Genomic DNA, 27,912 nt, shown 5'->3' on the forward strand with positions numbered 1-27,912 from the left:
AGCCGCTCCGGGAAGGGGGAGCCGCTCGGGGAACGGGGAGCCGCTCGGGGAACGGGGAGCCGCTCGGGGAAGGGGGAGCCGCTCGGGGAAGGGGGAGCCGCTCGGGGAAGGGGGAGCCGCTCCGGGAAGGGGGAGCCGCTCGGGGAAGGGGAGCCGCTCCGGGAAGGGGGAGCCGCTCGGGGAAGGGGGAGCCGCTCGGGGAAGGGGGAGCCGCTCGGGGAAGGGGGAGCCTCTCCGTGAAGGGGGAGCCGCTCGGGGAACGGGGAGCCGCTCGGGGAACGGGGAGCCGCTCCGGGAACGGGGCGCTATTCTTACCTGCGTTTGTGGGGGCGGGGGCGGGGGGGGGGGCACCTGGGAGACAGCGAGGAGGATGGCGCTGGGAGCGAACAGCAGCTCTGGGCAGGGGCAGGGCTCGCCTCTGTCTGCCTCACCTCTGCATCGGGCTCCAGCCCTTCCTGGGCCGAGTCTGGCCAGGCTGAGGGACACGGCAGCAGGAGAGCGTCCACTGAGACCTTCCCGGGATCCCTGGTGTCCCAGGGCCAGCGTGCAGGCCGGCGCTGTGGGGGAGCAGGGGCACCCGGGCACCCCTGGAGCGAGCGGGTGCATGCTCTCAGAGGTCCTCGCTGAGCCCCCCACTCCCACCCCCACCCCGGGGCCTGGGCTGCTCCCCCTGCCCGCATCTCCCGATTCCCAGCCCCTCCATGTGCATCCACCCTCCATCCTGCCCCCAGACACGGGGAATCTTGTTCCCTGCCTTAGCACCCTCCCCTCTGTAAACTCAGGGCGAAATCTAAACACCTTAGCCCAACCTGTGCTCCCCCCCCATCCCCCTCCCCCACCTCCCACTCCTGCTGAAGAATCGGGGCTCCCTCAGCGCCCTCCACTCTGCCTCTGTGAGCCCTGCCCTCCCCTCCTGACCCCCATCGGGCAGGATCTCCCACCCGAAGCCCCAGTGCACCCTGGGTGCTCCTGGCCAGCTGACGAAGCCCCAGTGCACCCTGGGTGCTCCTGGCCAGCTGACGAAGCCCCAGTGCACCCTGGGTGCTCCTGGCCAGCTGACGAAGCCCCAGTGCACCCTGGGTGCTCCTGGCCAGCTGACGAAGCCCCAGTGCACCCTGGGTGCTCCTGGCCAGCTGACGAAGCCCCAGTGCACCCTGGGTGCTCCTGGCCAGCTGACGAAGCCCCAGTGCACCCTGGGTGCTCCTGGCCAGCTGGCTCTGCAGTTGTCACCCTGGGTCCCGGCCAGGTGACGGCACCTTCAGGACTGCACCCAGCAGTCTGCAGGGGCCTGGCTGATCAGAGCGCTCAGTGAATGTCTCTTCTTCCTTTTATTTAAAGCTGTTTATTTTTTAATTTTTAAAAATTCTTTATTGTTTATTCTATAGAATAAAGAGCTAATATGCTAATTAGATCAGACGGCAGAACGACCTTCCAGAACGACAAGTTGGGGGGCGGGTGGGGGCATGGTCGAGGGACTGCAAGGCAGCCGGGGCTGCGAAGGCCTGCCCTTGCATGAATTTTGTGCACTGGGCCTCTAGTTACATAAAGTATTACATCGTCTCCTTTTCCTCCACTGACCTCTCCTTGGCCACCTCTACCCCCAGCACATGCCCTCACCCCCTGTTGTCTCTGTCCATTGGTTAGGCTCATATGCATGCACACAAGTCCTTTGGTTGATCTCTTACCGCCACTCCCAACCCTCCCCCGTCTTCCCTCTGAGGTTTGATGGTCTGTTCGATGCTTCTATGTCTCTATCTTTGTTCATCAGTTTCTGTTTTTCATTACATTCCACAAATGAGTGAGATCATGTGACATTTACCTTTCTCCGACTGGCTTATTTCACTTAGCATAATGCTCTCCAGGTCCATCCATGCTGTTGCAAATGGTGAGAGTTCTTTCTTTTTTTAAAGCAGCGTAGTATTCCATTGCGTAGATGTACCACAGTTTTTAATCCACTCATCGGCTGATGGGCATTTAGGCTGTTTCCAAATCTTTGCTATGGTGAATTGTGCTGCTATGAACGTATGGGCTCATCTGTCCTTTCTGATTGGTGTTTCTGATTTCTTGGGCTATATTCCTAAAAGTGGGATTACTGGGTCAAATGGGAGTTCCATTTTTTATTTTTTGAGGAAATGCCATACCGTTCTCCATAGTGGCTGCACCAGTCTGCATTCCCACCAGCAGTGCACGAGGGTTCCTTTTTCTCCGCATCCTCGCCAGCACTTGTCGTTTGTTGATCTGTTGATGATAGCCATTCTGACAGGTGTGAGATGGTATCTCATTATCATTTTGATTTGCATCTCTCAGATGATTAGTGACTTTGAGCATGTTTTCATATGTCTCTTGGCTTTTTGTATTACCTCTTTAAAAGTGTCTATTTAGATCCTTTGCCCATTTTTTGATTGGGTTGTTTATCTCCCTTTTGTTAAGATGTGAGTTTCCTCTAAATTTTGGAGATTAGGCCCTTATCAGATATAACATTGGCAAATATCTTCTCCCATGCAGTGGGCTTTCTTGTTGTTTTGCTCTGAAAAAGCTTTTTATTTTGATGTAGTCCCATTTGTTTATTTTTTCCCTTCGTTTCCATTGCCCTAGGAGCTGTATCAGTAAAGATATTTGCTATGAGATATGTCTGATATTTTGCTGCCTGTGGATTCCTCTAGTATTTTTATGGTTTCCAGTCTTAGATATTTTTAAGTCCTTTATCCATTTTGAGTTTATTTTTGTGTATGGTGTAAGTTGGTGGTCTAGTTTCAATTTTTTTTTTTTACATGTATCTGTCCAAATTTCCCAACACCATTTATTGAAGAGACTGTCTTGACTCCATTGTATGTTCTTGCCTCCTTTGTCAAATATTAATTGAGCATAATGGCTTCAGTCGATTTCTGGGTTCTCGGTTCTGTTCCATTGGTCTATATGTCTGTTCTTGTGCCAGTACCAGGCAGTTTTGGGAACAATGGCTTTGTAATATTGTGATTCCTCCAACTTTGTTCTTCTTTCTCAGGATGGCTGCGGCTATTGGGGGTCTTTTTTTATTCCAGATGAATTTTTGGAGAGTTTGTACTAGGTCTGTGAAATAATGCCGTTGGTATTTTAATGGGGATTGCATTGAATTGATAGATTGCTTTGGGTAGTATGGAGATTTTAATGATGTTGATTCTACCAATCCATGAACACAGTATAGTCTTCCATTTGTTTATTTCTTCCTCTATCTTTTTTTTCAGTGTCCTGTAGTTTTCCGAGTACAAGTCTTTTACCTCCTCAGTTAAGTTTATCCCTAGGTATCTTAATTTTTTTTTGGTAAATGGGATTTTTTTGTTTTGTTTTATTTCTTTTTCTGTGAGTTCATTATTGGTGTATTAAAAAAACCAAAGATTTCTGGGTGTTAATTTTGTATTCTGCTACATTGCAGAATTCATTTATTAGGTCTAGTAGTTTTTTGGGTTTTTTTTTTATGGAGTCTTTAGGGTTTTCTATGTATAGTATCATGTCTTCTGCCAATAATGACAGTTTTACTTTTTCTCTTCCAATTTGAATGCCTTTTATTTCTTCTTCTTGTCTGACCGCTGGGGATAGCACTTCCAGTGCTATGTTGAATAGGAGTGATGAGAGAGGGCATCCCTGTCTTGTTCCTGTTCTTAGAGGAAATGGTTTTACTTTTTGCCCATTGAGTATGGTGTTGACTGTAGGTTGTCATATAAGGCTTTTATTATGTTGAGGTCTGATCCTTCTATTCCCACTTTACTGAGAATTTTTTTTATCAGGAAAGGATGTTGGATTTTGTCAAATGCTTTTTCTGCATCAGTTGATATGATTATGTGTTTTTTATCTCTCAGTTTGTTTATGTGATGTGTCATATTTATTGATTTTCGAATATTGTACTAGCCTGGCCTCCCCAGAAAAAAATCCCACTCGGTCGTGGTGTATGATCTTTCTGATCCGATTTGCTGAGGATTTTGGCATCTATGTTCGTGAGGGATCTTGGCCTATAGTTCTCTTTCATTGTGCTGTCTTTATCTGGTTTTGGTATTAGGGTGATGCTGACTTCATAGAATGAGCTTGGAAGTGTTCCTTCCTCTTGAATTTTTTGGAATAGTCTGAGGAAGATAGGTTTTAGTTCTTTCTTGAATGTTTGGCAAAACTCCCCTGTAAAGCCATCTGGCCTGGGCTTTTGTTTGCTGGAAGATTTTTGATTACTGCTTCAATTTCTTCCATAGTTATTGGCCTATTGGGATTTTTAGATTCTTCCTGATTGAGCTTTAGAAGGCTGTATTTTTCTAGAAATATGTCCTTTCTTCTAGGTTGATGAGTTTGTTGGAATAGAGTTGTTCATAGTATATATATATTTTTACAATCCTTTATATTTCTGTGGGGTCTGTGGTTATTTTGCCTCTTTCATTGTTGATTTTGTTTATTCGGGGCTTCTTTCTTTGCTTCTTGGTGAGCCTGGCTAGAGATTCATCAATCTTGTTTATCCTTTTAAAGAACCAGATCTTCGTTTCATTGATCTTTTGTTTTTGGTCTCCATGTCATTTATTTCTACTCTGATCTTTATTATTTCCTTCCTCTGGGATTTTCTTGTTACCCTCTTTCTAATTCTTTGTTATAGAGTTAGGTAATTTGTTAACAGTTTTTTGTTGTTGTTGTTGTTTGAGGTATGCTCTGAACTTCCCTTTTAGGACTGCTTTCACTGTGTCCCATAGATTTTGAATTGTTGTGTTTTCATTGTCACTCGTTTCCAGGATGTTTTTTATTTCTTCTTTGATTTCTTTGGTAACCCAATAATAGTTTAATAACATGCTATTTAGCCTCCAAGTATTTAATTTTTTTTTGTTTTTATCGTCGTTTATTTCTACTATTATGCCATTGTGATCTGAGAAGATGCTTGATATAATTTCAATCTTCTTGAATTTGAAGAGACTTTGCCTGTGTCCCAATATGTGGTCTAGCTTTGAAAATGTCCCATGTGCACTTGAGAAGAATGTATATTCTATAGTTTTGGGGTGAAATGTTCTGAAGATGTCAGTTAAGTCCATTTGATCTAGCGAGCCATTTAGGATTGATTTTTGTCTAGAGGATTTATCCAGCGATGTCAATGGGGTATTAAAATCCCCTACTATGATTGTATTGCTGTTGATCTCTTCCTTTATATCTTCCAGAAGTTTTGTTATGTACTTGGGTGCTCCTGCATTGGCTGCATATATGTTTACCAGAGTTATATGTATCACTCCCTTTAGCATTATGTAGTGGCTTCCTTATCTATTGTTATGGCCTTCACTTTGAGGTCAGCTATAAGTATTACTATCCCACTTTTTTTTTTTTTTCATTTCCATTTGCCTAAAAATATTTTTCCATCCCTTCACTTTCAGTCTGTGTGAGTCCTTTCTGAGGTGGGTCTCTTGTAGACCAACATATATATGGGTCATGTTTTCTGACCCATTCAGCCACTTGATGTCTTTGGATTGGAGCATTAATCCATTTACATTTAAGGCTATCATTGATAGGTACTTATTTGTAGCCACTTTTATTCTTTATGCCTGTGTTCTTTTTTCCTCTTCTATTTCTTCTCTTTACAGCAGTTCCTTTAGCTTTCTTACACTGCTGGCTTGGTAGTGATAAACTCCCTTAGCTGTTTTTTGTCTGTGAAGCTCCTGATTTCCCTTTCAATTTTAAATGATAGCTTTGCTGGACAGAGTATTCTTGTATTCAGTCCCGTACTTTGCATCACTTTGTATACTTCATCCCATTCCCTTCGGGCCTGATGTGTTCCTGTGGAGAAATCATTTGATAATCTAATGGGAGATCCTTTGTAGGTAACTCTGTGTCTCTCGCCTGTTGCCTTTAAGATTCTTTGTCGTTAACATTTGTCATTGTAATTACAATGTGTCTTGGTGTGGGTCTTTTGGGGCTCATCTTGTTTGGGACTCTCTGTGCCCCCAAAAATCAGGGAAGCTTTCTGTCATGATTTCTTCAAATAGGTTTTCTAATCCTGATCCTCTTCTTGCCCTCTGGCACCACTGTTATCTGTATGTTACTTCGTTTCATGTTTTTCCAAAGCTCCCTTAGTCTCTCCTACTGCATTCTAATTTTTTTCTCCAGTTGCTGTTTAGGTTGGGTATGTTTTTCTGCCCTATCATCTAATTCACAAATTCGGTCCTCTGCTTCTTCTAGTCTACTGTTGAAACCTTCCATTGTGTTTTTTTATTATAGCTATATCATTTTTTTATTTCCTCTTGATTTCTCACATAAGTTGATTCTCTCATCCATCTGGTTTATGAACTGTATGACCCTTACTCTGAATTCTTTTATCTGACACATTGCATACCTCCATTTCATTTAGTTTCTTTCCTGGCAGTTCATCCTATTCAGTTCCTTAGGGGTTGTTTCTTTGTCTCCCCATTTTTGCTGTCTCTTTCTGGCTCTGGGCACCCTGCATGGGGTTCGAGAGGTTGAAGACCCTATCAGGGCAATGGTCTTGAAATCATTAGACCAGAGGCTGGGTCTGCCTTCAGTCTCATGTGTTTATTGTCTCTGCTCTGAGTTGTATCCCCTTCTCCCACGGATCTGGTCCCTCAGTTGTCTTCTTCAGATGCTTGGGCTGGTGGGAGTGTGTGCACAGTTCCTCTGATGTGCGATTCCTTGGGAGGACCCAGAGCCCTATGGCGTGCAGTTTGCTGTGTGGCCCTGGCACCCGTGGCAGGGTGGCTCCCTAGGTCCCTCTGCCAGCACACTTGCACTGTGGTCTTGTGGCCCCTGGCTGGGCACACCGGCTTGCTCCAGATCACCCTGGCAGCGCTTTCCTATGACCCGAGTGAGGCATGTGCTGGGTTGCTCTGGTAACCCCTGCAACTATTCCAGGGGCCGGGGAGCAGCCTTGAGAGTTGTGCTGAGTTGCATCATCAGAGCTCCCCTGTGGCCCAAGTGGGGCAGCACTGGGTTACTCCAAGTTGCCCGGGCAGCAAAACCCTGGGCTCGGTGGAGTGGCCATGGCTTGCTCTGGGTCACGCAGTCCCCGCTTTCTTATAGCCCAAAGTGAGACATGCACTTTGCTGCTCCAGTTTGCCCATGGAACATGGGTGGGTTGCCCTGGGTCGTTCAGTCCGAGCTTCCCTGTGAGGGGTCAGGTGCACATTGGGCTGCTCCGAGTGGCCCTGGCAGGACTGTCGGGGGGCCATGCTGGAGCTGGTCTGAGTTGCACAATCAGAGCTCCCCTGGGGCCTGGACTGGGCATGCTCTGGTTTGCTCTGGGTCACCATAGCAGCAGGTCCCAGGGCTGGGGGTGGAGCTGGTGCTGGGTGGCTCCAGGTCAGGCTAGAAGCCTGGTTCTGGGGTGGGGGTGGGGCACAGGGTTTTTCCTGGCTTGCACTCACTGCAGGGTCTTGGACCGGATCCTAGGACACTGTGTCCCAGCAGGCTGGTGAGGGCGCTCACTCTGGTGGCACGCACTCCCCGAGATGTCTGGGAGCCTGTAGGAGGTGCTGAGCCACTCACGGCCGGGGCATGGTGGTGGTTCCACTTGGGGTACGGCTGGCAAGCGATGTTCTCTAGGCATTCTCTGTCCTTCCTAGAGGCCCGGTGCATGAAAATTCATGCACTAACTAGAGGGGGCGTCCCTCAGCCAGGCCTGCCCCCTCTCACAGTCTGGGAGCCCTCAGCGGCGGGAGGCGACCCAGCGATCAGTGGAAGATGACGCCCCCATCTCACCCCTGCTGCTGCCACTGCTGGCAGGGCAAGCCTCGGCTGGCCCTGATTACCTGAGTCTCAGGTGGCCCTAGGCGGCTGGACAGCTGCCATCTGAGGCTTGCCTGTACCTCGGCTGGCCCTGCTCATCTAAGCCTCAGTCAATGGGGGTGCAGGAGGACCTGAGGCCCCAGTGGGGCTGAGGGGACTCCAGTGGCAGGGCGTGGCTTGCTCTGGGTCGCACAGTCCCTGCTTTCTTGTAGCCCAGAGTGAGACACACAGTGTGTCGTTCCAGTTCGCCCCTTTTTGGTGTGGAACGGGGTGGGTTGCCCTGGGTCGTTCAGTCCGAGCTCCCTATGCTGAGGAATGGAGGGTACTCAGTGACATGAGTTATAACTTCCAATTTGTTGGACACCAGAGTCAGGCTTCAGCTTTGGGGGAGAGAGGAAGAGGGATGGACAGCTGGTTGGAGGATCCTGGGTGAGCTGTCTGTCAGCGGGGGCTGCAGGAGGACCCGAGGCCCCAGGTGGGGCTAACGGGACTCGAGTGGCAGGCGCAGAGCAGCTGGCTTCACTCCCACTGTAGGTGCTGCCATCTTGTGATGGTGTGACTGTCAATTTGCATGTTACCACTTTATTATATAGGATTGTCTCCTTGGCTGAGTCTAATTTCCTATTCAGGTTTGATGTTCTGCAATTTAGTTGCTTTTCTGGCCTGGCCCTAGGAGGAGGCTCTAGCTATCCCCCTCAGTAAATACGTCTTAGTGAGTGGGGAGGGTAAGTGGACACGGGTGGACCCTAGGGGAGTCCACCAGGCCCCCCAAGTCCCTGTGAACCAACATGGATTCTGGGGAGCGAGTGGTGTTTTGTGTCCCTTCCATCAGACATGGGCCCCTGGGATAGGGCTCGAGCATTCCTAACCCCTCCCCCTCCAATCCTGGGTGTGGGGGATGCTTGGGGGTCCTCTTCCTCCAGAGGCTGGACCTCACAGAGGACCTCAGGCCCCTCTCTGCCCCCAGTCTCCGCCCACTGCCTCCCTGAGGGTGGTCTCTGACTCCTGGTCTATCCAACTCCTCCACCCACCCACCCCCTGCGCCCAACCCCCAGGACCCCCTTGCTTAGGATAGAAGGCTGCAATTTCCACATGTAATTGCTGTCAGGAGCCCTGAGACAGTTACACTCATCGGCCTTACAGGTGAGAGGCCAGAGCCAGACAGCAGCTCTGTGTCTGTTAGCAGGCCTGCTCCCTCCTCCCCGCCCCGGCCCTGCCAGCCGCTGTCTGCTTTCTGCATCTGGCACCGCCTGGCCTCGTGTGTCCGGCTTCGTTTCCCCAGGGCACAGTGTGTCTCGGGCTCATCCGTGTTGTAGCGTGTCAGTGCTTTGTTCCGCCTCATGGCCGGGTGATATTCCGTGGTGTGGAGAGCCTACGTGTGTGCGTCTGCCATGGACACGAGGGTTGTTTCTACGCTTCGGCTGCGTGACCAGCGCTGCCGTGGACGTGCGTTCAGGGTCCCGTGTGGACGTGTGTGTGTTTCTCTCGGGTACGTGCCTGGGATGAGGTTTCTGGATCGTCCAGTAAACCTGTGTTCAGTTCATCGGAAAACCACCTCCCAGCAAGCAGTGCTCGGGGTCCCAGGTCCACAGGCCGTGTCCATACGTACTCTGTGACCTGTGATGCTCATCGGGGCTTAAAAATTCCATTAATTAAGATTGCACACGTAATCCCTGTCAGAGAAAGTTAAAGGACAGGTAAACAAAAGGAAGGGGTGAGGAGGGAATTGTCCTTTCATTGAGACATCTGGAAACAGTTTACTATTTTGTTGAAAATCAGCACAACTTGTATACCAACGTGAACTTGCATACACGTGAGACCGTGAAGCCTGTGAAGTTCCCACATATGATATGCCACAGACATGTTTCTGTGTCTCACAATTCTCCAACACCGCTTTTTACAGCCGTGTAGTATTCTGTCCTCAGGGCGTACCGGGATTTATCTAACCCATTTCCTGAGGCTCGGCATTTCTCTCTTTGTACTGTTCTAAGCAGACACAGAGGGTTATGGCTGTTCTCCTCTGCGCCCGGCTCAGCCCTCGGGACTCGCTACGAGGGGGGAGGTTTCTGTGGAAGCTCATAGACCGGCGCCGCCCACGGCAGACGCAGTGCGAGGTGCCACCCTCCTACGTCATGGAGGAGCCACATAAACAAGTGACATGAGTTTGAATCCTGTATGTTCGCCCGTTCTGTCTAAGATACAATTTCCATGTGTAATCGCTGTCAGGAGCACTGAGACAGTTACACTCACCTGTACCAGCTCCGGCAGCCTGTGTGGAGTCCACACCGGAGGCCCGTGTGGAGTCCACACCGGAGGCCCGTGTGGAGTTCACACCGGAGGCCCGCGTGGAGTCTACACCGGAGGCCCGCGTGGAGTCCACACCGGAGGCCCGCGTGGAGTCCACACCGGAGGCCCGTGTGGAGTCTACACCGGAGGCCCACGTGGAGTTCACACCGGAGGCCCGTGTGGAGTTCACACCGGAGGCCCGTGTGGAGCCTACACCGGAGGCCCGTGTGGAGTCCACACCAGAGGCCCGTGTGGAGTCTACACCGGAGGCCCGCGTGGAGTCTACACCGGAGGCCCGCGTGGAGTCTACACCGGAGGCCCGTGTGGAGTCTACACCGGAGGCCCGTGTGGAGTTCACACCGGAGGCCCGTGTGGAGTTCACACCGGAGGCCCGTGTGGAGCCTACACTGGAGGCCCGTGTGGAGTTCACACCGGAGGCCCGTGTGGAGTCTACACCGGAGGCCCGTGTGGAGTCTACACCGGAGGCCCGCGTGGAGTCTACACTGGCAGCCTGTGTGGAGTCTACACAGGGCCCAGCTCAGCTGGCACTCGCCACCTTTCAGGGCTTAGCGGCCACATGAGGCCGGTGGCTCCCTGTGGGGCGGTGCAGGCACCTAACCTAACGCGCGTTGTTTACGCTTCGGAGGCAGAGTGCTGTCACCCCGCCCCCTTATCAGAGATCCGGCCACTTACACTCCCCAGCCTGCCGGAAGGGTGCGTTTCCCCAGGGTGGAATCTAAAACCCAGATAAGGCTGTCACCGTTCCCATGGCAACTGTGACCTCACGGGCCCGGAGAGACGGCTGAGCGGGGAGCAGGGGAGCTGGAAAGTTTCTTCCCAGGAGCCCTCGGGGGAGACAGCAGACCTTTCCCGTGGCCACAATCGGATTGTAGGACATTTTCATCCCCCCAAAGAGACGGGGCAACTGTTAGCAGTGACTCCCTCTCCTCCTTCCCCAGCCATATGGTCTCCCTCCCTTCTCTATGCACATCTCACACCAGTGGAATTGTGCAGTGTGAGGCCTCCCACTGGGCGTGACATGTTCGAGATAATTCATCTTCAGGAGCGGTCGGTTGTTTAGGAGCCTGAGTTGCTGTAATTTCTAATCTTAATTTCTCAGGTGATGCCAGGGGCTCTTCAATCAGTGAATCTAATCTGACCGCCCAAAAGCAGGCAGTGTGGGGGGGTCACAAAAAGTGGAAAAATAAAGCAAACCCATAAATAGAGTTCAAATCCTGGGTCTGCTCTTTCAAGTTACCCATCCCCTCCGAGCCTCACTTTGCTCTTCTGTAAAATGGGGACAGTCTATCGTAGGTTCATAGAAAGGGTTAAATAGGAACACGTATGCCTGAAACACAGTCTATAGCCAGTGGATGACTCATCAGTAACAATAGTTTTGAGATCTGTTGGCTGAACTATAAGGGGCCATAGTGTGTGCTTAAAATATTCATTACATGACTAATACATATACATTGTGTATAAGAAAAAATTGGAAAATATGAATTAAAGCAAAACAAACAAAAGTCTTTAATCCCAGTATTAAGATAATTGCTATTATTTTGGAGAAACAAGTCTAGATTTCATTCAATACTTATGTACATTTGTAAGTATTTATATATTTCCCCAACATGCTGCTTTTGTAGCAAGCTGTTTTTAACTCTATACGTGCAACACATTTCCATATCAAATATACAATAGATTAAAAAAATTTTTTTCAATTGCAGTTGACAGTCAATATTGTTTTCTATTAGCTTCAGATGTACATCACAGTGATTAGACATTTATATAACTGACAAAGTTTAGTGCCCACCTGGCTCCATACATAGCTATTACATTGTTATTGGCTGTATTCCCTGTGCTGTACTGTACACACTGTGGCTGTTTTGATACTGCTGATCTGTACTTCTTTATCCCTTCACCTTTTTACCCCGCCCTACTAACCCCACTCCATATATATTTTTTGAGTAGTTGTTCTGGTTCCGTGCAATACATCATTGGTATCTTGATAGGAATTGCATTGAATCTACAGATTGCTTTGGGTAGTATAGATATTTTAATGATGTTTCTTCTTCCTATCCATGAATATAGTATCTGCTTCCACTTGTATCTTCAATTCCTTCCATGTCTTTTAATTTTTTCCAAGTACAAATCTTTTACATCCTTGGTTAAATTTATTCCAAGTATTTAATTATTTTTTGAAGCAATTGTGAATGGGATTATTTTCTTTCTTTTTCTGATAGTTCATTATTTGTACATAAAAATGCAACTAATTTCTGGATATTTGTTTTGTGTCCTGCTACTTGGCTGCATTAATGTATCAGTTTGAATAGTTTTTTTTGGGTGGGATCTTTAGGATTCTCTATATACAGTATCATGTCATCTGCAACAGTTTTTCTTCTTCCTTCCCAATTTGGATGTCTTATTTCTTCTCGTTGTCTGACTGCTATGACTGGGACTTCAGTGCTATGTTGACTAAGAGTGGTGAAAGCGTACATCCCTGTCTTGTTCCTGTTCTTAGTGCAGTGTTTCCCAAACTTTGCTCATGATGAGAATCACCTGGTGGAGTTGTTAAACTACAGATTCCTGAATCCCAACTAAGAAGTGCTAAACTAGAATTTTTGGGAACATATAGGTAAAATTGTATACTCTAAGAGCACTACGTTAAGTATACAATTTTACCTATACGTTCCCAAAAATTCTAGTTTAGCACTTCTTAGTTGGGATTCAGGAAACTGTAGTTTAACAACTCCACCAGGTGATTCTCATCATGAGCGAAGTTTGGGAAGCACTGTCTTAGGGGAAAAGGTTTTCGTTTTTGTCCATTGAGTATGATGTAGGCTGTGGGTTTGTCATATACGGCCTTTATTATGTTGATGTATGGTTCCCTCTGTTCCCACTTTGCTGAGAATTTTTATCATAAATGGGTGATAGATTTTATTGAATGCTTTTCCTGCAGCTATTGATATGATCATGTGGTTTCTATCCTTCGTTTTGTTTATGTGATGTATCATGTTTATTGATTTGCAGATATTGTACCACCCTTTCATCCCCAGAATAAATCCTACTTGGTCATGGTATATGATCTTATTATTGTATTGCTATTGCTGGATCTAGTATTCTAATATCTTATTGAGGGTTTTAGCATCTATGTTCATCAGGGATATTGGCCTATATTTTTCTTTCTTTGTAGTGGCTTTATCTGATTTTGGAATTAGGATAATGCCGGCCGCATAAAATGAGCTTGGGAGCCTTCCCTCCCTGGGAGGTTTGTGGATTCATTGGAGAAGAATATTTGTTAGTTCTTCTTTGAATGTTTAGTAAAATTCACCTGTGAAGCTATCCAGGCTAGGACTTGTGTTTATTGGGAGTTTTTGAGTTATTACTTGTTTTACTAGTTGTAATCTGTCTATTCAGCCTCTCTGATTCTCCCTGATCCAGTTTTGGCAAACTGTAAGTTTTCAGGAATTACCCATTTCATCCACGTTGTCCAATTTGTTAGCATATATTTGTATGTAATATTTTTTGACAATCTTTTGTATTTCTTTGGTGTCAGTTGTTATTTCTCTTTCACTTCTGATGTTATTTGAGTCCCCTCTCTCTTTTTTTAAAAAATTGATTTTTTACAGAGAGGAAGGGAGAAGGACAGAGAGTTACAATAGAAACATCAATGAGAGAGAAACACCAATTCAGCTGCCTCCTGCACACCTCCCATTGGAGATGTGTCCACAACCAAGGTACATGCCCTTGACCGGAATCGAACCTGGGACCCTTCAGTCCGCAGGCCAACACTCTATCCACTGAGTCAAACTAGTTAGGGCGGGTCCTCTCTCTTTTTTCCTTGATAAGTTTGGATAAAGGTTTGTCAATCTTGTTTGTCTTTTCAAAGAATCAGCTCTTGGTTTTGTTGATTTTTTTTTTTTTTTTGATTGGGTTATTTATTTCTGCTCTGGAAGAAGGAAATCTTACCCTTTGTGACAGCACGGATGTCCTGGGAGCGTTATGCTAAGTGAAATAAGCCAGTCAGTCCATATGTGGGATCTAATTAACAAAATGAACTCAGAAGCAAAACAGTGACAGACTCAGAGAGAGAACAGGCTGACAGCTCTAGGGGAGGGACTGGGTGGTGGTGGGTGGAGTGAGAAGAAGGAAAAAAAAGGAAAAATCTCTCGGACACAGACACAGACAGCCGTGTGGAGGGAGGTGTGGGGGTAAATTGTGATGGATGGGGACTTGGTTCACAGGTGATGTGTTGTAGAATCGTGCGCCTGCAGCCTGTCTAACTCTGCTAACCAGTGTCACCCCAGTGAACTCAGTGAACATTTTAAGGGAGGATGGGGTTGAGGGATGGGGTTTCGGCGAGATTTACTTTTTAAAAATCACCATGTTTGGCTGATGGGCCTTGTAGGTTCCAGGTTTTATGAAGGTTCTGGCCACACGTGAGTGCTTATTCGATGAAACACACAGGGTTGAACAGACATGCACCTCCTCGCCTCGTCCTCAGGCCTCCCTGGGAGTGTGAAGCCAGTGTCCCCGTCTCACGGTGGGACACGTGCACAGTGGGTAAGCAGTGGAGCGGGGACTCGGTTCTAGGTCTGCCCGACTCAGAGCCCGCCTCCCCGCTGTGCAGGCGGCCTGACTGACCAGAGTGTCCAGGCGCCGAGCGCCGTCAGGCCTGGCCCCTGGCACCACAGCGGGCGAGCTGGCGATCGGCTCCCTCCCACCGCCGTCCGCTCACATTCCCCATCCCACGGCCACCTTTCTCCTGTTCAGGGGGCATCTGACCTACTTCCCGTTTGTTTTTGTTGGCCGCTGGCTCACACTGGAACCTCTTTAAGAACCTACAGCTTGTGCCAGCCGGGTGGCTCGGTTGGTTGGGGTGTCGTCCTGTGCACCAAAAGGTTGTGGGTTTGATTCCCAGTCAGGGCATATACCCGTATTTTTCGGACCATAAGACGCACTTTTTCCCCCCCAGAAGTGGGGGGAAAAAGTCCCTGCGTCTTATGGTCCAAATATAGCCTACACATATACTTTAAAAAAAAAAGTTTTTTTACTTGCCCGGCTCTGTGTGGTCTCTGTGTGCTTGCCCGGCTCTAAAATGGTTCTAAATGCTGCTGTTTACTTTACAGGGTTGATTACATGTGTTTATGACTGTGATGTTGGGTTTTAATGCACATAAAATATTTTAGGACACTATTTGTTTCAGAATCTTTTTTTCTTCATTTCCCTTCTCTAAAAACTGGTGCGTCTTATGGTCCGGAGCGTCTTATGGTCCGAAAAATACGGTACATAAGTTGTGGGTTTAATCCCCAGGGGGGGCATGTATGGGAGGCAGACAATGTTTCTCTCACATCAATGCTTCTCTCTCCTCCTGTCCCTTCCTCTCTTTTTAGGGTGAGGATTAAAAAAAGACCTACAGCCCAGCATTCTCAAGTCTTCCTAGGAGCTTCTGTTTGCTAGAAAATAGTCATTAGCAGAAACTGGGCACATCCCCGGTGGGGGGTGTGCAGGAAGCAGCTGGTCGATGTTTCTCTCTCATTGATGTTTCTAGCTCTCTATCCCTCTCTCTTCCTCTCTGTAAAAAAAAAAAAATCAATAAAATATAAATAATAATAAAAAAGATAATTGTTTAAAAAAAATTGTCATGAGGGCTGTCACCTGATCCTGAGGGCCCGCTCCATGCATTCGCTTCTCTTTCTCTCGACACCCTGGGAGGGGTGGCATGCCCAGGCTTCGGATGTGGAAACTGAGCCTCGGAAAAGTTAGTTAGATAACCACTGAGGACTATAACCACCTTCCTGGAGGAGGTGTGGCCATGTGTATCACATGTGTGTTAGCAAGGACATTCGGATACTTGATCGGCCAGCAATTCCGCTCCTAGGTATGTACCCAACAGAAAAGAATAATTCAAAAAAAAATGAATAATTCCTTTCACCAGAAGATGTGTACAGGACGTTTGGGGCTGAATGAGTTGAGTAGCCCTAATCTGGAAAATACCCACATGCCCAGCCATAGGACTAGCTAGTGTCCTCTGTTCAAACAGGAATAACGTACACAGTGAACACGGTCGCGCAGTCTGTGCAGCAACGTGGTGAGTTGTCAGACTGTCATCAGTAAACCCCCAAACAGGTGCTGGGAGGACGAGGAGGAGAGGGGACCTCCCCCGGCCCAGCCTGGGGCAGCCTGGGGCAGCCTGGTGGAGAGCAGCGTGGAGTTGGCTCGGTCCATTAAAGATGGAGCTGCCTAATGACGCAGCAGTTCACTTCAGGGAATTTATCCAAAGCAACCCAGAGCGCTGGTTTGAAAGAATCCATGCACCCTTATGTCCATGGCAGAGCTATTTACAACAGCCAGGACCTGGAAGCAGCCCGAGTGCCCGTCAGGGGATGAGTGGATAAGAAAGCCTCGGTGCACGTACGCAGCGGAATACTGCTTGGCCATAAAGAAGGATTTAAGAACATCTACTCCAGCTGACATTCCATATTATATCAGGTCCAGGTGTCTCAGCTTCTCCCCTCCTCTCACTCCGCAGTCTCGTCGGACCAGATCGAGCAGCTCCACCGGAGGTTCAAGCAGCTGAGCGGAGACCAGCCCACCATCCGGTGAGTCGGGCGGCTGGGGGTTCCTCTCTCCGTGTCTCTCTCCCTGGGGTGCCCCTGGGGTGCCCCTGGGGTGCGCCTGGGTGCCCTTCTCCAGCGCCTTCAGGGCAAGATGCTCTCCGTGAGGAGAGAAGGAGCCACGGCTTCTGGGACCAGAAACTTGTCACCTGAGTGCAGCCAAGGGGTGGACGGGAGAGCTAGCCAGGGCACCCCCCCCCCCCGCTCCCTCAGACGGGGGGCAGTGCCAGGCCAGGGGCCCCCGCTCCCTCAGACGGGGGGCAGTGCCAGGCCGGGGGCTCCCGCTCCCTCAGACGGGGGGCAGTGCCAGGCCGGGGGCCCCCGCTCCCTCAGACGGGGGGCAGTGCCAGGCCGGGGGCCCCCGCTCCCTCAGACGGGGGCAGTGCCAGGCCGGGGGCCCCCGCTCCCTCAGGCGCGGGGCAGTGCCAGGCCAGGGGTGCCCAGCGGGAGCAGCGGGACGGCTCTCCCCTCGGCCGTGAGCGCTGCCCTCGGTGAAGGTGGCGGGCGATGGCTGAGCATCAGCCTGAGACCAGGAGGTCTGTTTGATTCCGATGGAGGATTCTCTTGCCTCGTTGATGTTTCTCTCTCCCTCCCTCTCCTGTCCTCTCTCTGGATCACTGGACATGTTTGTTTAAAATCAGAAGGTGGCAGGTCCCCTTTCAGAAACTGGCAGGTCATGTTTTTATGAGGATGGATGCTTGTGTGGAGTGTCTCCGGTGGCAGGGTGCCTCTGGTGCTGGGGTGCCTCTGCCCTCCGGTGTCGGGGTGCCTCTGGTGCTGGGGTGCCTCTGCCCTCCGGTGTTGGGGCGCCTCCGGGTGGCGGGGTGCCTCCGGGTGGCGGGGTGCCTCCGGTGTTGGGGTGCCTCCGGGTGCGCTCAGCCCGGCTGGTGGAGAGTCCCCAGCCCGAGGGCCGTGAGGGCCGGGCGGCAGGTTCAGTGTTTCCCCTGGAGGCCCACCCGGCACAGGCCTCCCGGGCCTGACACGGGAGCCGCTCACAGTGCTCCGTGAGCCTGTCCGGTCCTGTCCCCTCCCCCCAACACACATACACACACACCCTATACGCACACACACACCACACACACACACACACACACACACACCACACACACACACACACACACACACACCACACACACACACCCCATACGCACACACACACACATAAAACACACACACACACACACACACACACACCACACACACACACACACACACACACACCACACACACACACCCCATAGGCACACACACACACACACCACACACACACACACCACACACACACATCACACACACACACACACACACCTTACACACACACACACACATCACACACACACACACACACACCTTACACACACACACACACACCACACACACACACACCTTACACACACTCACACACACACACACACACCTTACACACACACACACACATCACACACACACACCACACACACACACACACACACACACCACACACACACACCACACACACACACACACACACACACACACCACACACACACCCCATACACACACACCACACACACACACAGGAAGTCGTGGTGGGGAGACCCGCCCCCCCATTTGCAGAAGGCTGAGGAGGCCGTGCCCGCCTGGGTGGGCAGCCCCCGGCGGGAGCAGGCTGGCACCCGGGGCTGAGACCCTAAGGACGCGGCTCCTCCCGCTCCGGGGCGCAGGGTCCGCCTGGGCGGGCGGCGGGGCTGCCCGGCGGCTGTGCCAGGCCTGCGGGAGGGCCTCCTCCGGCTCTGCCCTCTCAGGGCCCGGGGCGCGGACACGGGCGGCTTCTCGGTCCCTGGGGCTCCCGTCGCCGCCAGGCAGAGGCGCGAGAAGGGAGCCGTGGGCTGCGGGCTGGTCTCCAGCGGGTTCCCTCTGCCAGGGTCTCCTGCGTGACCCCAGCCAGCCCAGCCTCTGGGCCTGCACATCCGGGGCTGGCTGCGCCCGGGTGGTGCTGGGACCGGGGGGCCTGGGTTGTGCTGGGATCGGGGGGCCCGGGTTGTGCTGGGATCGGGGGGCCCGGGTTATGCTGGGGTGGGGGCCCGGGTTATGCTGGGGCTGAGGCCCGGGTTATGCTGGGGCTGGGGCCCGGGTTGAGCTGGGTTGAGGCCCAGGTTGTGCTGGAGTTGGGGGCCGGGTTGAGCTGGGGCTGGGGCCCGGGTTGTGCTGGGATCGGGGGGCCTGGGTTGAGCTGGGTTGGGGCCGGGTTGAGCTGGGTTGGGGGCCCGGGTTGAGCTGGGTTGGGGCCGGGTTGAGCTGGGCTGGGGCCCGGGTTGTGCTGGGATCGGGGGGCCCGGGTTGAGCTGGGGTGGGGGCCCGGGTTGAGCTGGGGTTGGGGCCCGGGTTGAGCTGGGATCGGGGGGCCCGGGTTGAGCTGGGATCGGGGGGCCGGGTTGTGCTGGGTTGGGGCCGGGTTGTGCTGGGGTTGGGGGCCGGGTTGAGCTGGGTTGACCCAGGTTGTGCTGGAGTTGGGGGCCGGGTTGAGCTGGGTTGGGGCCGGGTTGTGCTGGGCTGGGGGCCGGGTTGTGCTGGGTTGGGGCCGGGTTGAGCTGGGTTGGGGCCGGGTTGAGCTGGGTTGGGGGCAGGACAGGGATTGTCTCTGTGCTTGGAGAGCTGTTGGTGGGGCTGGCCAGGCTGTGGAACACTCCAGACCGTGAGAAAGGCGTTGACTGGGGATCCCCGAGCATGGCCCCAGCACCCCGGTCTGTGGGTGTGGGAGGCAGTACCCTGTGCCCTCCCACAGGGGAGAGTGAAATACCAGTGACCTCCACAGTGACCCCTCAGTGACCCCTCAGTGACCCCACAGTGACTCCACAGTGACCCCTCAGTGACCCCTCAGTGACCCCCACAGTGACCCCACAGTGACCCCCACAGTGACCTCAGGGTGACTCCCATGGTGACCCCTCAGTGACCTCACAGTGACCTCACAGTGACCCCCTCAGTGACCCCACAGTGACCCCACAGTGACCCCCATAGTGATCCCACAGTGATCCCATAGTGACCCCACAGTGACCCCACAGTGACCCTCCCACAGTGACCCCACGGTGACCCCCACAGTGACCTCAGGGTGACTCCCATGGTGACCCCTCAGTGACCTCACAGTGACCCCCTCAGTGACCCCACAGTGATCCCATAGTGACCCCTGTGACCCCCTCAGTTACCCCACAGTGACCCCACAGTGACCCCCAGGTGACCCCACAGTGACCTCTTACAAGAATGCAGCCGTGGCCTCGTGCACTTTCCTTGGCCCTTCGCCCGGCGACTGCCCTCAACAGCGACTTTCCACCCCGAGGCCTGGCAGGCGCCCGGCACCCAGAAATAGCCGCGCCCTCAGCCCGGGCGATTAGATAGCGGCTCCCGCACCCGCTCCCGAGGCCCCGGGGGCTCTGGACGGCGGCCGGGCCGGGGAGGGGGTGTGGCTGCTGCAGGCGGGCTCCCCCCCCCCCCCCCCCCCCCCCCCGCCCCACTGAGGCAGGTTCACCCACACCCGGGGCGCACCCCACACGGGCCCGCCGCCGCCGGCTGGTGCTGAGGTGCCGGCCCCAGGCGGGGGCCCCAGGAGCCCTTCGGCCCACTCACCCGTGCAGATTCGGGCTCCGAGGCCGGAGGGTGGGCCCACTCACCCGCGCAGATTCGGGCTCCGAGGCCGGAGGGTGGGCCCACTCACCCGCGCAGATTCGGGCTCCGAGGCCGGAGGGTGGGCCCACTCACCCGCGCAGAGGCTCCCCCCGCCGTGGTCACGGCGGCTCCCGGCCGGAGCTGACGCTGACCGTTTGCTCAGAGCGCCCCCCCCCCCCCCCCAGGACCCGCTGCGCCCGGAGCTGACGCGCCTCCTGTGAGCCCTTCATCCTCTGGGGTGAAAGGCCAGCGTGCGATCGTCCCCCGGCCGGGGCTCGGCTGCCGGGTGCGGCGGGCACTGAGCGCGGGCGGCCCCAGGGCCCCGGTGAGAGCGGGACCTGGGGGATGGACGGAGGGGGGGGGGCAGGCGAGCGGGCGGCACCAGGGCCCCGGTGAGAGCGGGACCTGGGGGACGGATGGGGGGGGGGGCAGGCGAGCGGGCGGCCCCAGGGCCCCGATGAGAGCGGGACCTGGGGGACGGATGGGGGGGGGGGGCAGGCGAGCGGGCGGCACCAGGGCGGGCGCGAGGGAGGCCCCTTGGGCCCTCCGGAGGGCAGTCCGTCCTGTGAAGCCAGCGCAGGGGCCGGTGCCGGTGGGTCAGCGGTGGGTCAGCGGGGCGGCGGCAGCAGTGGTGGCAGGAGAGGAGGCGGCGTCGGAAGCCCGGCCTTTTCCTGCCGGCGCGTCTGGCCAGGCGTGTGGCTGGCAGAGCCCATGCTGTTGGAGGTGCCCCCACAGGGCCATGGGGTGCACCCCTCCCCCACCCGGGATGGGCTGACGGGGGGGGGGGGGGGGTCTGGGGCCACGGGGCTCTGCCTTCTCCAGGGCCCAGGCAGTGCTCCTTCCGGCCCCGGGGCCAGGACCCTCCCTGCTCAGCATCCAATGGCCCAGCCTGTGCAGCGGACGCTGACAGAGTGCAGGGAGGGGTGGGGGGAGGCGGGAGGGGTGAGGGGAGGCGGGAGGGTGAAGGGGGAGCAGGAGGGTGAGGGGGGGGCGAGAGGGGTGGGGGGAGACGGAGGGGTTAGGGGGGAGGCGGGAGGGGTGGGGGGAGGCAGGAGGGTGAGGGGGGCGGGAGGGGTGAGGGGAGGTGGGAAGGTGAGGGGGAGACAGAGGGGTGAGGGGAGACGGGAGGGGTGGGGGGAGGTGGGAGGGTGAGGGATAGACGGGAGGGTGGGGGGAAGCGGGAGGGGTGGGGGGAGGCTGGAGGTCCGGGCGGAGGATCTGGGCTCCTGCGCCCTCAGCTCGGGGCTCGGGAAGGCGGGTGGCGGGGGCAGCCCAGAGCCGAAGCCCCTGAGGACGTGGCCGCTGGCTGAGCCTCAGAGTGCGGAGGCCGCCCACACCACGGGCTGCGCAGGGCCCGCCGGCCCCTGGTCCCTCCCTCCTGTCCCCCCCGAGGGCGGACACTGGCCGTGTGGGAGCAGGTGCCCAGACCGTCTCTGCTCTTCTCCTCTCTAAGGGAGGGCGCTCAGGCGGGAGGGGCGGCGAGTGAGGACGGGCCGGTCAGAGCTGCTGCGTGGCCGTGGCCGTGGCCGTGGCCGTGGCCGTGGCCGTGGCCGTGCTCAGCCACTGCACGGCCTGGGCCTCACTGTCTTGTCTGAAACGGGCGGCACTTACACAGCCGGGGGCCTCGTGGGCAGCGCCCCCTGTGGTCACGGGGCCTCCGCTCTGGCCCAGGACAGTGCCCGTCCCGGGTGAGGCAGGGCCTGTTCCCACGGCTCAGACACGGTCAGCCAGGCCGGTCCAACCAGCCCCGTGGGCGCCTGGGGGCCAGAGGGGCGGAAGGGAAATCAGACCGAAACCGGCTTTTATGGGGCGTGGAATGTTGTTGGCCTTTCCCAGCTCTGGGCACAAGGCCCGTGTCCAACTTGGCATGTCACTGGGAGTGTCCCCGAGAGCCAGGCCCGCCCCTTCCCCCCACCCCGGCTCTCAGAGGGCTGCTCCGGCCGGGCCGTGGGCCCACGTCCGTCCGTGGGGCCGTCCTTACAGGGCGGGAAGCTCCTCCACCTCCCGGCCTCGGTTTCCCGCCTTTAGGGCGGAGATGAGCCCCTGCCTTGCAGGGTAAGATGGCACTGAGGGGGCCACGGGCGGTCAGGTGCTGCCATCACCATCATCGTCCTCGTCATTTGGGGTGAAGAGCTCATGAAGGCTCTGCAGCCTGCGTGCCTCTCTCTCGTTTGTTCCTCCTTAGCCCCACGATGTTACCTCTTACTCCCACGGTCCCGTTTCTCGGGAGAAATCTGGGGCTCTGACACGGGGCTGGGCCTCACTGGGACCGCCCCTCCCCCCTGAGCTTGACGTCACATCTCCTTTATTTTTTATTTATTTATTTTTAGTGTTGTTTTTTTTTTAAATATATATTTTATTGAATTTTTTACAGAGAGAAAGAGAGAGGGAAAGAGAGTTAGAAACATCGATGAGAGAGAATCATTGATCAGCTGCCTCTTGCACACCCCCTATTGGGGATGTGCCCCAAACCAAGATACATGCCCTTGACCGGAATCGAACCTGGGACTTTTCAGTCCACAGGCTGATGCTCTACCCCACATGTGTCAACACAAGGCCCGAGGGCCAAATCCGTCCCGCCAGGCCTTGCAATGTGGCCCGCACCGCGCTGTCATCACTGCACTCCGCTGCGTTTCCATCACAATGACAGTTTATGACTGTTCAGTAAACCATTCGGCCCGCAATTTAGGCTGGATTTTAGATTTTGGCCCCTTCTCTGATTGAGTTCAACACCCCTACGTCTACCCACTAGCCAAACCGGTTTCAGCTCACATCCCCTTTGATACGGGCAGAGTGAGCTTTTCCCCCCATTCACAGACGAGGAAAGGGAAGGTGCCTGTGGTGAGGAGGGGCTGGGCGGGGCGGGGCGAGTCTGCCAGCCTGTGAGCCCAGCTCCCACCTCTGAGAACAGAGCGGGCAGCTGGGCTTGGAGACATCCTCACGCACCTGCTGATCCCGGCTCCGCCTCACCTCCCTCTGCTGCCGGGAGAGCAGGTCTTCTGTGTTACCTGCTTTTTCCAGGCCTTCTCCCCTGAGAAAGGGGATCGTGGGGCCAGGTGGCCCAGCCCTGGGGGAGGCCCGGCCCTGGGGGAGGCCCGGCCCTGGGGGAGGCCCGGCCCTGGGGGAGGCCTGGCCCTGGGGGTGGCCCGGCCCTGGGGGAGGCCCGGCCCTGGGGGAGGCCCGGCCCTGGGGGAGGCCTGGCCCTGGGGGAGGCCTGGCCCTGGGGGTGGCTGGCCCTGGGGGTGGCCTGGCCCTGGGGGTGGCCGGCCCTTGGGGTGGCCCGGCCCTGGGGGTGGCCTGGCCCTGGAGGTGGGTCCTCCCTCCATCCTTTCTCCTCACCCTCCCTCCCAGGATGTGGCTGCCTGTCCTCCCTCTCAGGTCAGCCCCAGGGCCCGCTGACGCTTGCTGGGAGCTCTCGGTGACCAGGGCGGATGGTCCTTCTGGCACAGACATGGGGCTCCGTCTCTCCCCTCCCGCAGAACCTGCCGCTTCCGCATTGGGGCTCTTCCTCGTTGGCTCTTTGTGGCTGGGCTGGGGTCTCAGGGCCTAGGCTGGCTCTTCAGAACCAGGGTCGGCCCCTCTGGGGTCTAGGCTGGGGTTCTAGGGGCTCGTCTCCGCTCCTCGGATCCGGTGTCAGCCCTTTGGCAGTAGATCCAGCTCTTAGTGGCTGGGCCATCCGGGCTTGGTCCGTTAAAATCAAACGGGCCGGCCATGGGAAGCCCGGTCCCCACAGACTGCTCAGAGGAGAGGACCCTCAGTGAGCACTCGGCCTAGGAGCCCGAGGCCGAAAGGGCTGCTGACTGTCCAGGGGCGGTGCCTGTGGAAGTCACCGGGACTCGCCGAGGCTGGCCCGGCCGCTGGAGGGCCCTGGGGCAGGCTCCTCCCTTCGGGACTGGCCACCCCCGCTGCTCTGGTGGCCCCGGCTCTTCGGGGCTGAGCTCTGCCCTGGGGCCTGGGCTTTGGCTCCTGGGGCCCAGCGGGAGCGCCAGGCAGAGACAGACACTGGCACCGGGCAGAGGGCAGAGCTTATCCGGTCTGGGGCGTACTCTGGGAAACTTTCAACCGAAACCGTGCTTAAGCCTCTGCGTACGTGGCACTTCCTCCTCCCGCCGGCCTCCGAGTCCATCCGGGTGGGAGCCGGTCCCTCCTGGCCTGGCCGTGTGAGGGGATGGTTCCCCCCGCCCGGGCGTGCCTCCCGCCCCGGGTTCCACCTTTGCCTGGGTCTCTTCCAGCTCCACCGCCCGCGGCCGCGCAGGGGGAGAGGTGAGCAGGGAGGGAGGCGAGCAGGGAGGGAGGGGATCAGGGAGAAGGTGAGCAGGGAGAAGGTGAGCAGGGAGAAGGCGAGCAGGGAGAAGGCGGGCAGGGGGAGAGGTGAGCAGGGAGGGAGGGGGGCAGGGAGAAGGTGAGCAGGGAGAAGGCGGGCAGGGAGAAGGCGGGCAGGGAGAAGGTGAGCAGGGAGAAGGTGAGCAGGGAGAAGGCGAGCAGGGAGAAGGTGAGCAGGGAGGGAGGGGGCAGGGAGAGGCGAGCAGGGGGAGAAGGTGAGCAGGGAGGGAGGGGGGCAGGGAGAAGGTGAGCAGGGAGAAGGTAAGCAGGGAGAAGTCGGGCAGGGAGAAGTCGGGCAAGGAGAAGGTGGGCAGGGAGGGAGGCGGGCAGGGAGAAGGCGGGCAGGGAGAAGGTGAGCAGGGAGAAGGCGGGCAGGGAGGGAGGCGGGCAGGGAGGAGGAGGCAGGGAGGGAGGTGGGCAGGGAGAAGGTGAGCAGGGGGAGAGGCGGGCAGGGAGAAGGCAGGCAGGGAGAAGGCGGGCAGGGAGGAGGTGAGCAGGAAGCAGACTGAGAACACAGGTGGGCGGTGGGGGCAGGTCGGGTGAGGACTTCCCGCAGCCTCACCGCGGGGCCCGCAGCCCCGGCCTCGAGGGCCCGGGGGCCTGGGCCGGCGGCCGCTGCCTTTGGCGGGCTCCCCCTCCCTGCTGAGCCGCATCTTCGTTTTAACAGCTTTACTGAAACAGCCCACACGCCCTTCAGCTCACGTATTAGACCGCACATGTCACCGCTCCAGTCTGCTCCCAGCGTGGTGACAGCAAGCACCACATGACGCTTCAGACGTTTTGGCCCCGTGTCCTCGGCCTCACGCCCATCGCTCCAGCCCCCGGCCGAAGCCACGCCCCTCCTCCCGCGTCTGCGGATCTGACTGCCCTGGGCACTTTATATAAGTGAAATCGTACCCTGCGCCTTCCCTTCCGGTTTCTCCCAGCATCGTGCTGCAGGCTGCACGCCATGTTTATCCAGTCAGCGGGCTCCCGGGCCTGTGGAGGAGGGGCCGCTGGACACGATGGACACGTAGGGGTTTCCACTCCGCGCGATGTGAATCCTGCGGCCGAGAACGTCCGCGCACATTTTCACGTCCGCACGCTTCGTTTCACACCTGCGAGCAGAGCCTCTGGGTCCGGCGGGCACTTGTCACCTCACGGCCCGGAGGGCGGCCAGACCGTGGCCCAGTGTCCAGGCCAGCACCCGCCGTGAACCCCACAGGGCCGGGCGGGTCTCCCCACCCAGGGACGGGGCCCGCTGCCACGGGTCTCTGCCCGCCCGCCCGCCCGGACGGGCGCGGTCCTGTGTCCCTCTAACGTTCGGAGGGGGATGTCCAGGACACTCCGTGGATTCCCCACAGCCTCGCTGAGCCTCCAGACCCACCCTGTCCACGCTCGGTCCTGCTGACCTGCTCTCGTGGGCCCCATCAGGGTGAAGGGGACAGCCTGGCGCTGGGTCAGTGGCTCAGTCAGTCGGAGCCTCGTCCCAAACACCAAATGCATTTCGGGTTCAACCCCCCAGTTGGGGTGCGTACGGGAAGCAACCAATGGATGTTTCTCTCTGACGTTGAAAGTTTTGTTTCTCATCAGTAGAGGATTTAAAAAAAAAAAAAAATATATATATATATATATATATATATATATATTTTATTGATTTTTTACAGAGAGGAAGGGAGAGAGACAGTTAGAAACATCAATGAGAGAGAACATTGATCAGCTGCCTCCTGCACACCCCCCAATGGGGATGTGCCCGCAACCAAGGTACATGCCCCCGACCGGAATCGAACCTGGGACCCCTCAGTCCGCAGGCCGACGCTCTATCCACTGAGCCAAACCGGCTTTGGCTCATCAGTAGAGGATTTAAAAAACACACAACCCAGCTGGAACCGGTTTGGCTCAGTGGTAGAGCGTCAGTCTGCGGACTGAAGGGTCCCGGGTTCGATTCCGGTCAAGGGCATGTACCTTGGTTGTGGGCACATCCCCGGTAGGGGGTGTGCAAGAAAGAGGCAGCTGGTCGATGTTTCTCTCTCATCGACGTTTCTAGCTCTCTATCCTTCTCTCCTCCTCTCTGTAAAAAAAAATCAATAAAATATATTTTAAAAAAATAAAAGTATCAACCCACTGAGTAACTTTTTTGAAAATAAATAAAATAAATAAAAAATAAAAATAAAAACCACACAGCTTGGTCCATGGTGAAGTGTTGTATGACACCTGCTTTCTTTTCTCTCTCCTTCCCCGGTGCCCGTCCTCCCGGAATCAGCAAGGAGCACTTCAACAACGTGCCTGACCTGGAGCTCAACCCGATCCGATCCAAGATCGTCCGTGCCTTCTTCGATAACCGGTGGGCCTTCTCCCGCGGAGGGGACTGTGTCCTCGGGGGCGCGTGTCGCCCTCGTAACTAACGTCTCGCAGCCCCTGTGAGCTCAGCGCAGCCCTGGGGCTGGCGCAGGGCAGAGGAGGGGGCTGTGCTGGGCGGGAGCTGTGAGCACAGGTCTGGGCGACACCGTGCTGGGGTCGTAGCTGGGTGACCGGTGGCTCGCTCCGTCCCTCTAGGCTGCGTAACAAACCACCCCAACACTTAGCAATTTGAAACAGTGAGTATTTATCCTCTCAATGTTTGTGTGGATCCGGCATCTTGAGTGCAAACAAGCCGAGTCCTCGGGCTCAGGGTCAGCTGGGGCTGCAGTCATCTGAAGGCTCGACAGGGGGAGGCTGTTGGCGGCTACGCACACGTGGCAGCTGCTGGCTTCTTCCCCCCCCCCCCCCCCCCCCGCTGAGATGTCCCAATGACAAGGACGGGGACTGACTAGGCACCCCAGATAGAAGCCGCCAGATTTGGTAACCCAGTCTCTCCAGGGACAGGTCACCCCACACTCGGGAAAGGGCCTGAGCAGGGGCGTGGGGTCATGGGGGGCCCCTGGGAGGCTGCCTCAGTTTCTTCGTCTGTTGAAGGGAGGTAAAACAGCCCCGGCCTTGCTTGCAGGGCCGCTGTGAGGGTGCAGAGATGACGCGCTCAAGCGCTCAGGGCTGTCCTGCTCGTTGCCCTGGGCTGCAGACGGCAGCACTGAGGTTCAGGGAGACGGTGCCCGTGGCCGCCTGAGCCCCAGCGCGGAGGCTCCGGCCTGCGCTCCTGCGCCCAGGGCCGGGGTGTGGGATCTGAGACTCACGTGACCGGATGGCGGCTGCTGGAGCGTGGGGCTCCGCTGGGCGGCGAGGGTGGGACGCCCTCCCAGGCCTGACCCCCTCTGTCTGCAGAGATGGCTGACACAGGAGGAGCCAGCAGAAAGAAAGAGGAAGGAAGGGATCAGGCCCTAAGGACTTCCCTGACCCGTTTCAA

General features: G+C 55.5%; 1 protein-coding gene across 1 annotated transcript in view; it reads left to right on the forward strand.

Moving 5' to 3' along the window:
• Window positions 1-27,912, forward strand: part of TESC (tescalcin) — a 50,218-nt gene that overhangs the window by 13,272 nt on the left and 9,034 nt on the right. Inside the window, exons 2-3 of the mRNA XM_036448898.2 lie at window positions 16,547-16,616; window positions 26,836-26,916. Coding sequence (XP_036304791.1) covers window positions 16,547-16,616; window positions 26,836-26,916 — 151 coding nt within the window. The remainder of the gene's footprint in view (window positions 1-16,546; window positions 16,617-26,835; window positions 26,917-27,912) is intronic.

Source organism: Pipistrellus kuhlii, unplaced genomic scaffold (genome assembly GCF_014108245.1).
Source record: "Pipistrellus kuhlii isolate mPipKuh1 unplaced genomic scaffold, mPipKuh1.p scaffold_m20_p_20, whole genome shotgun sequence".
NCBI lineage: Eukaryota > Metazoa > Chordata > Mammalia > Chiroptera > Vespertilionidae > Pipistrellus > Pipistrellus kuhlii.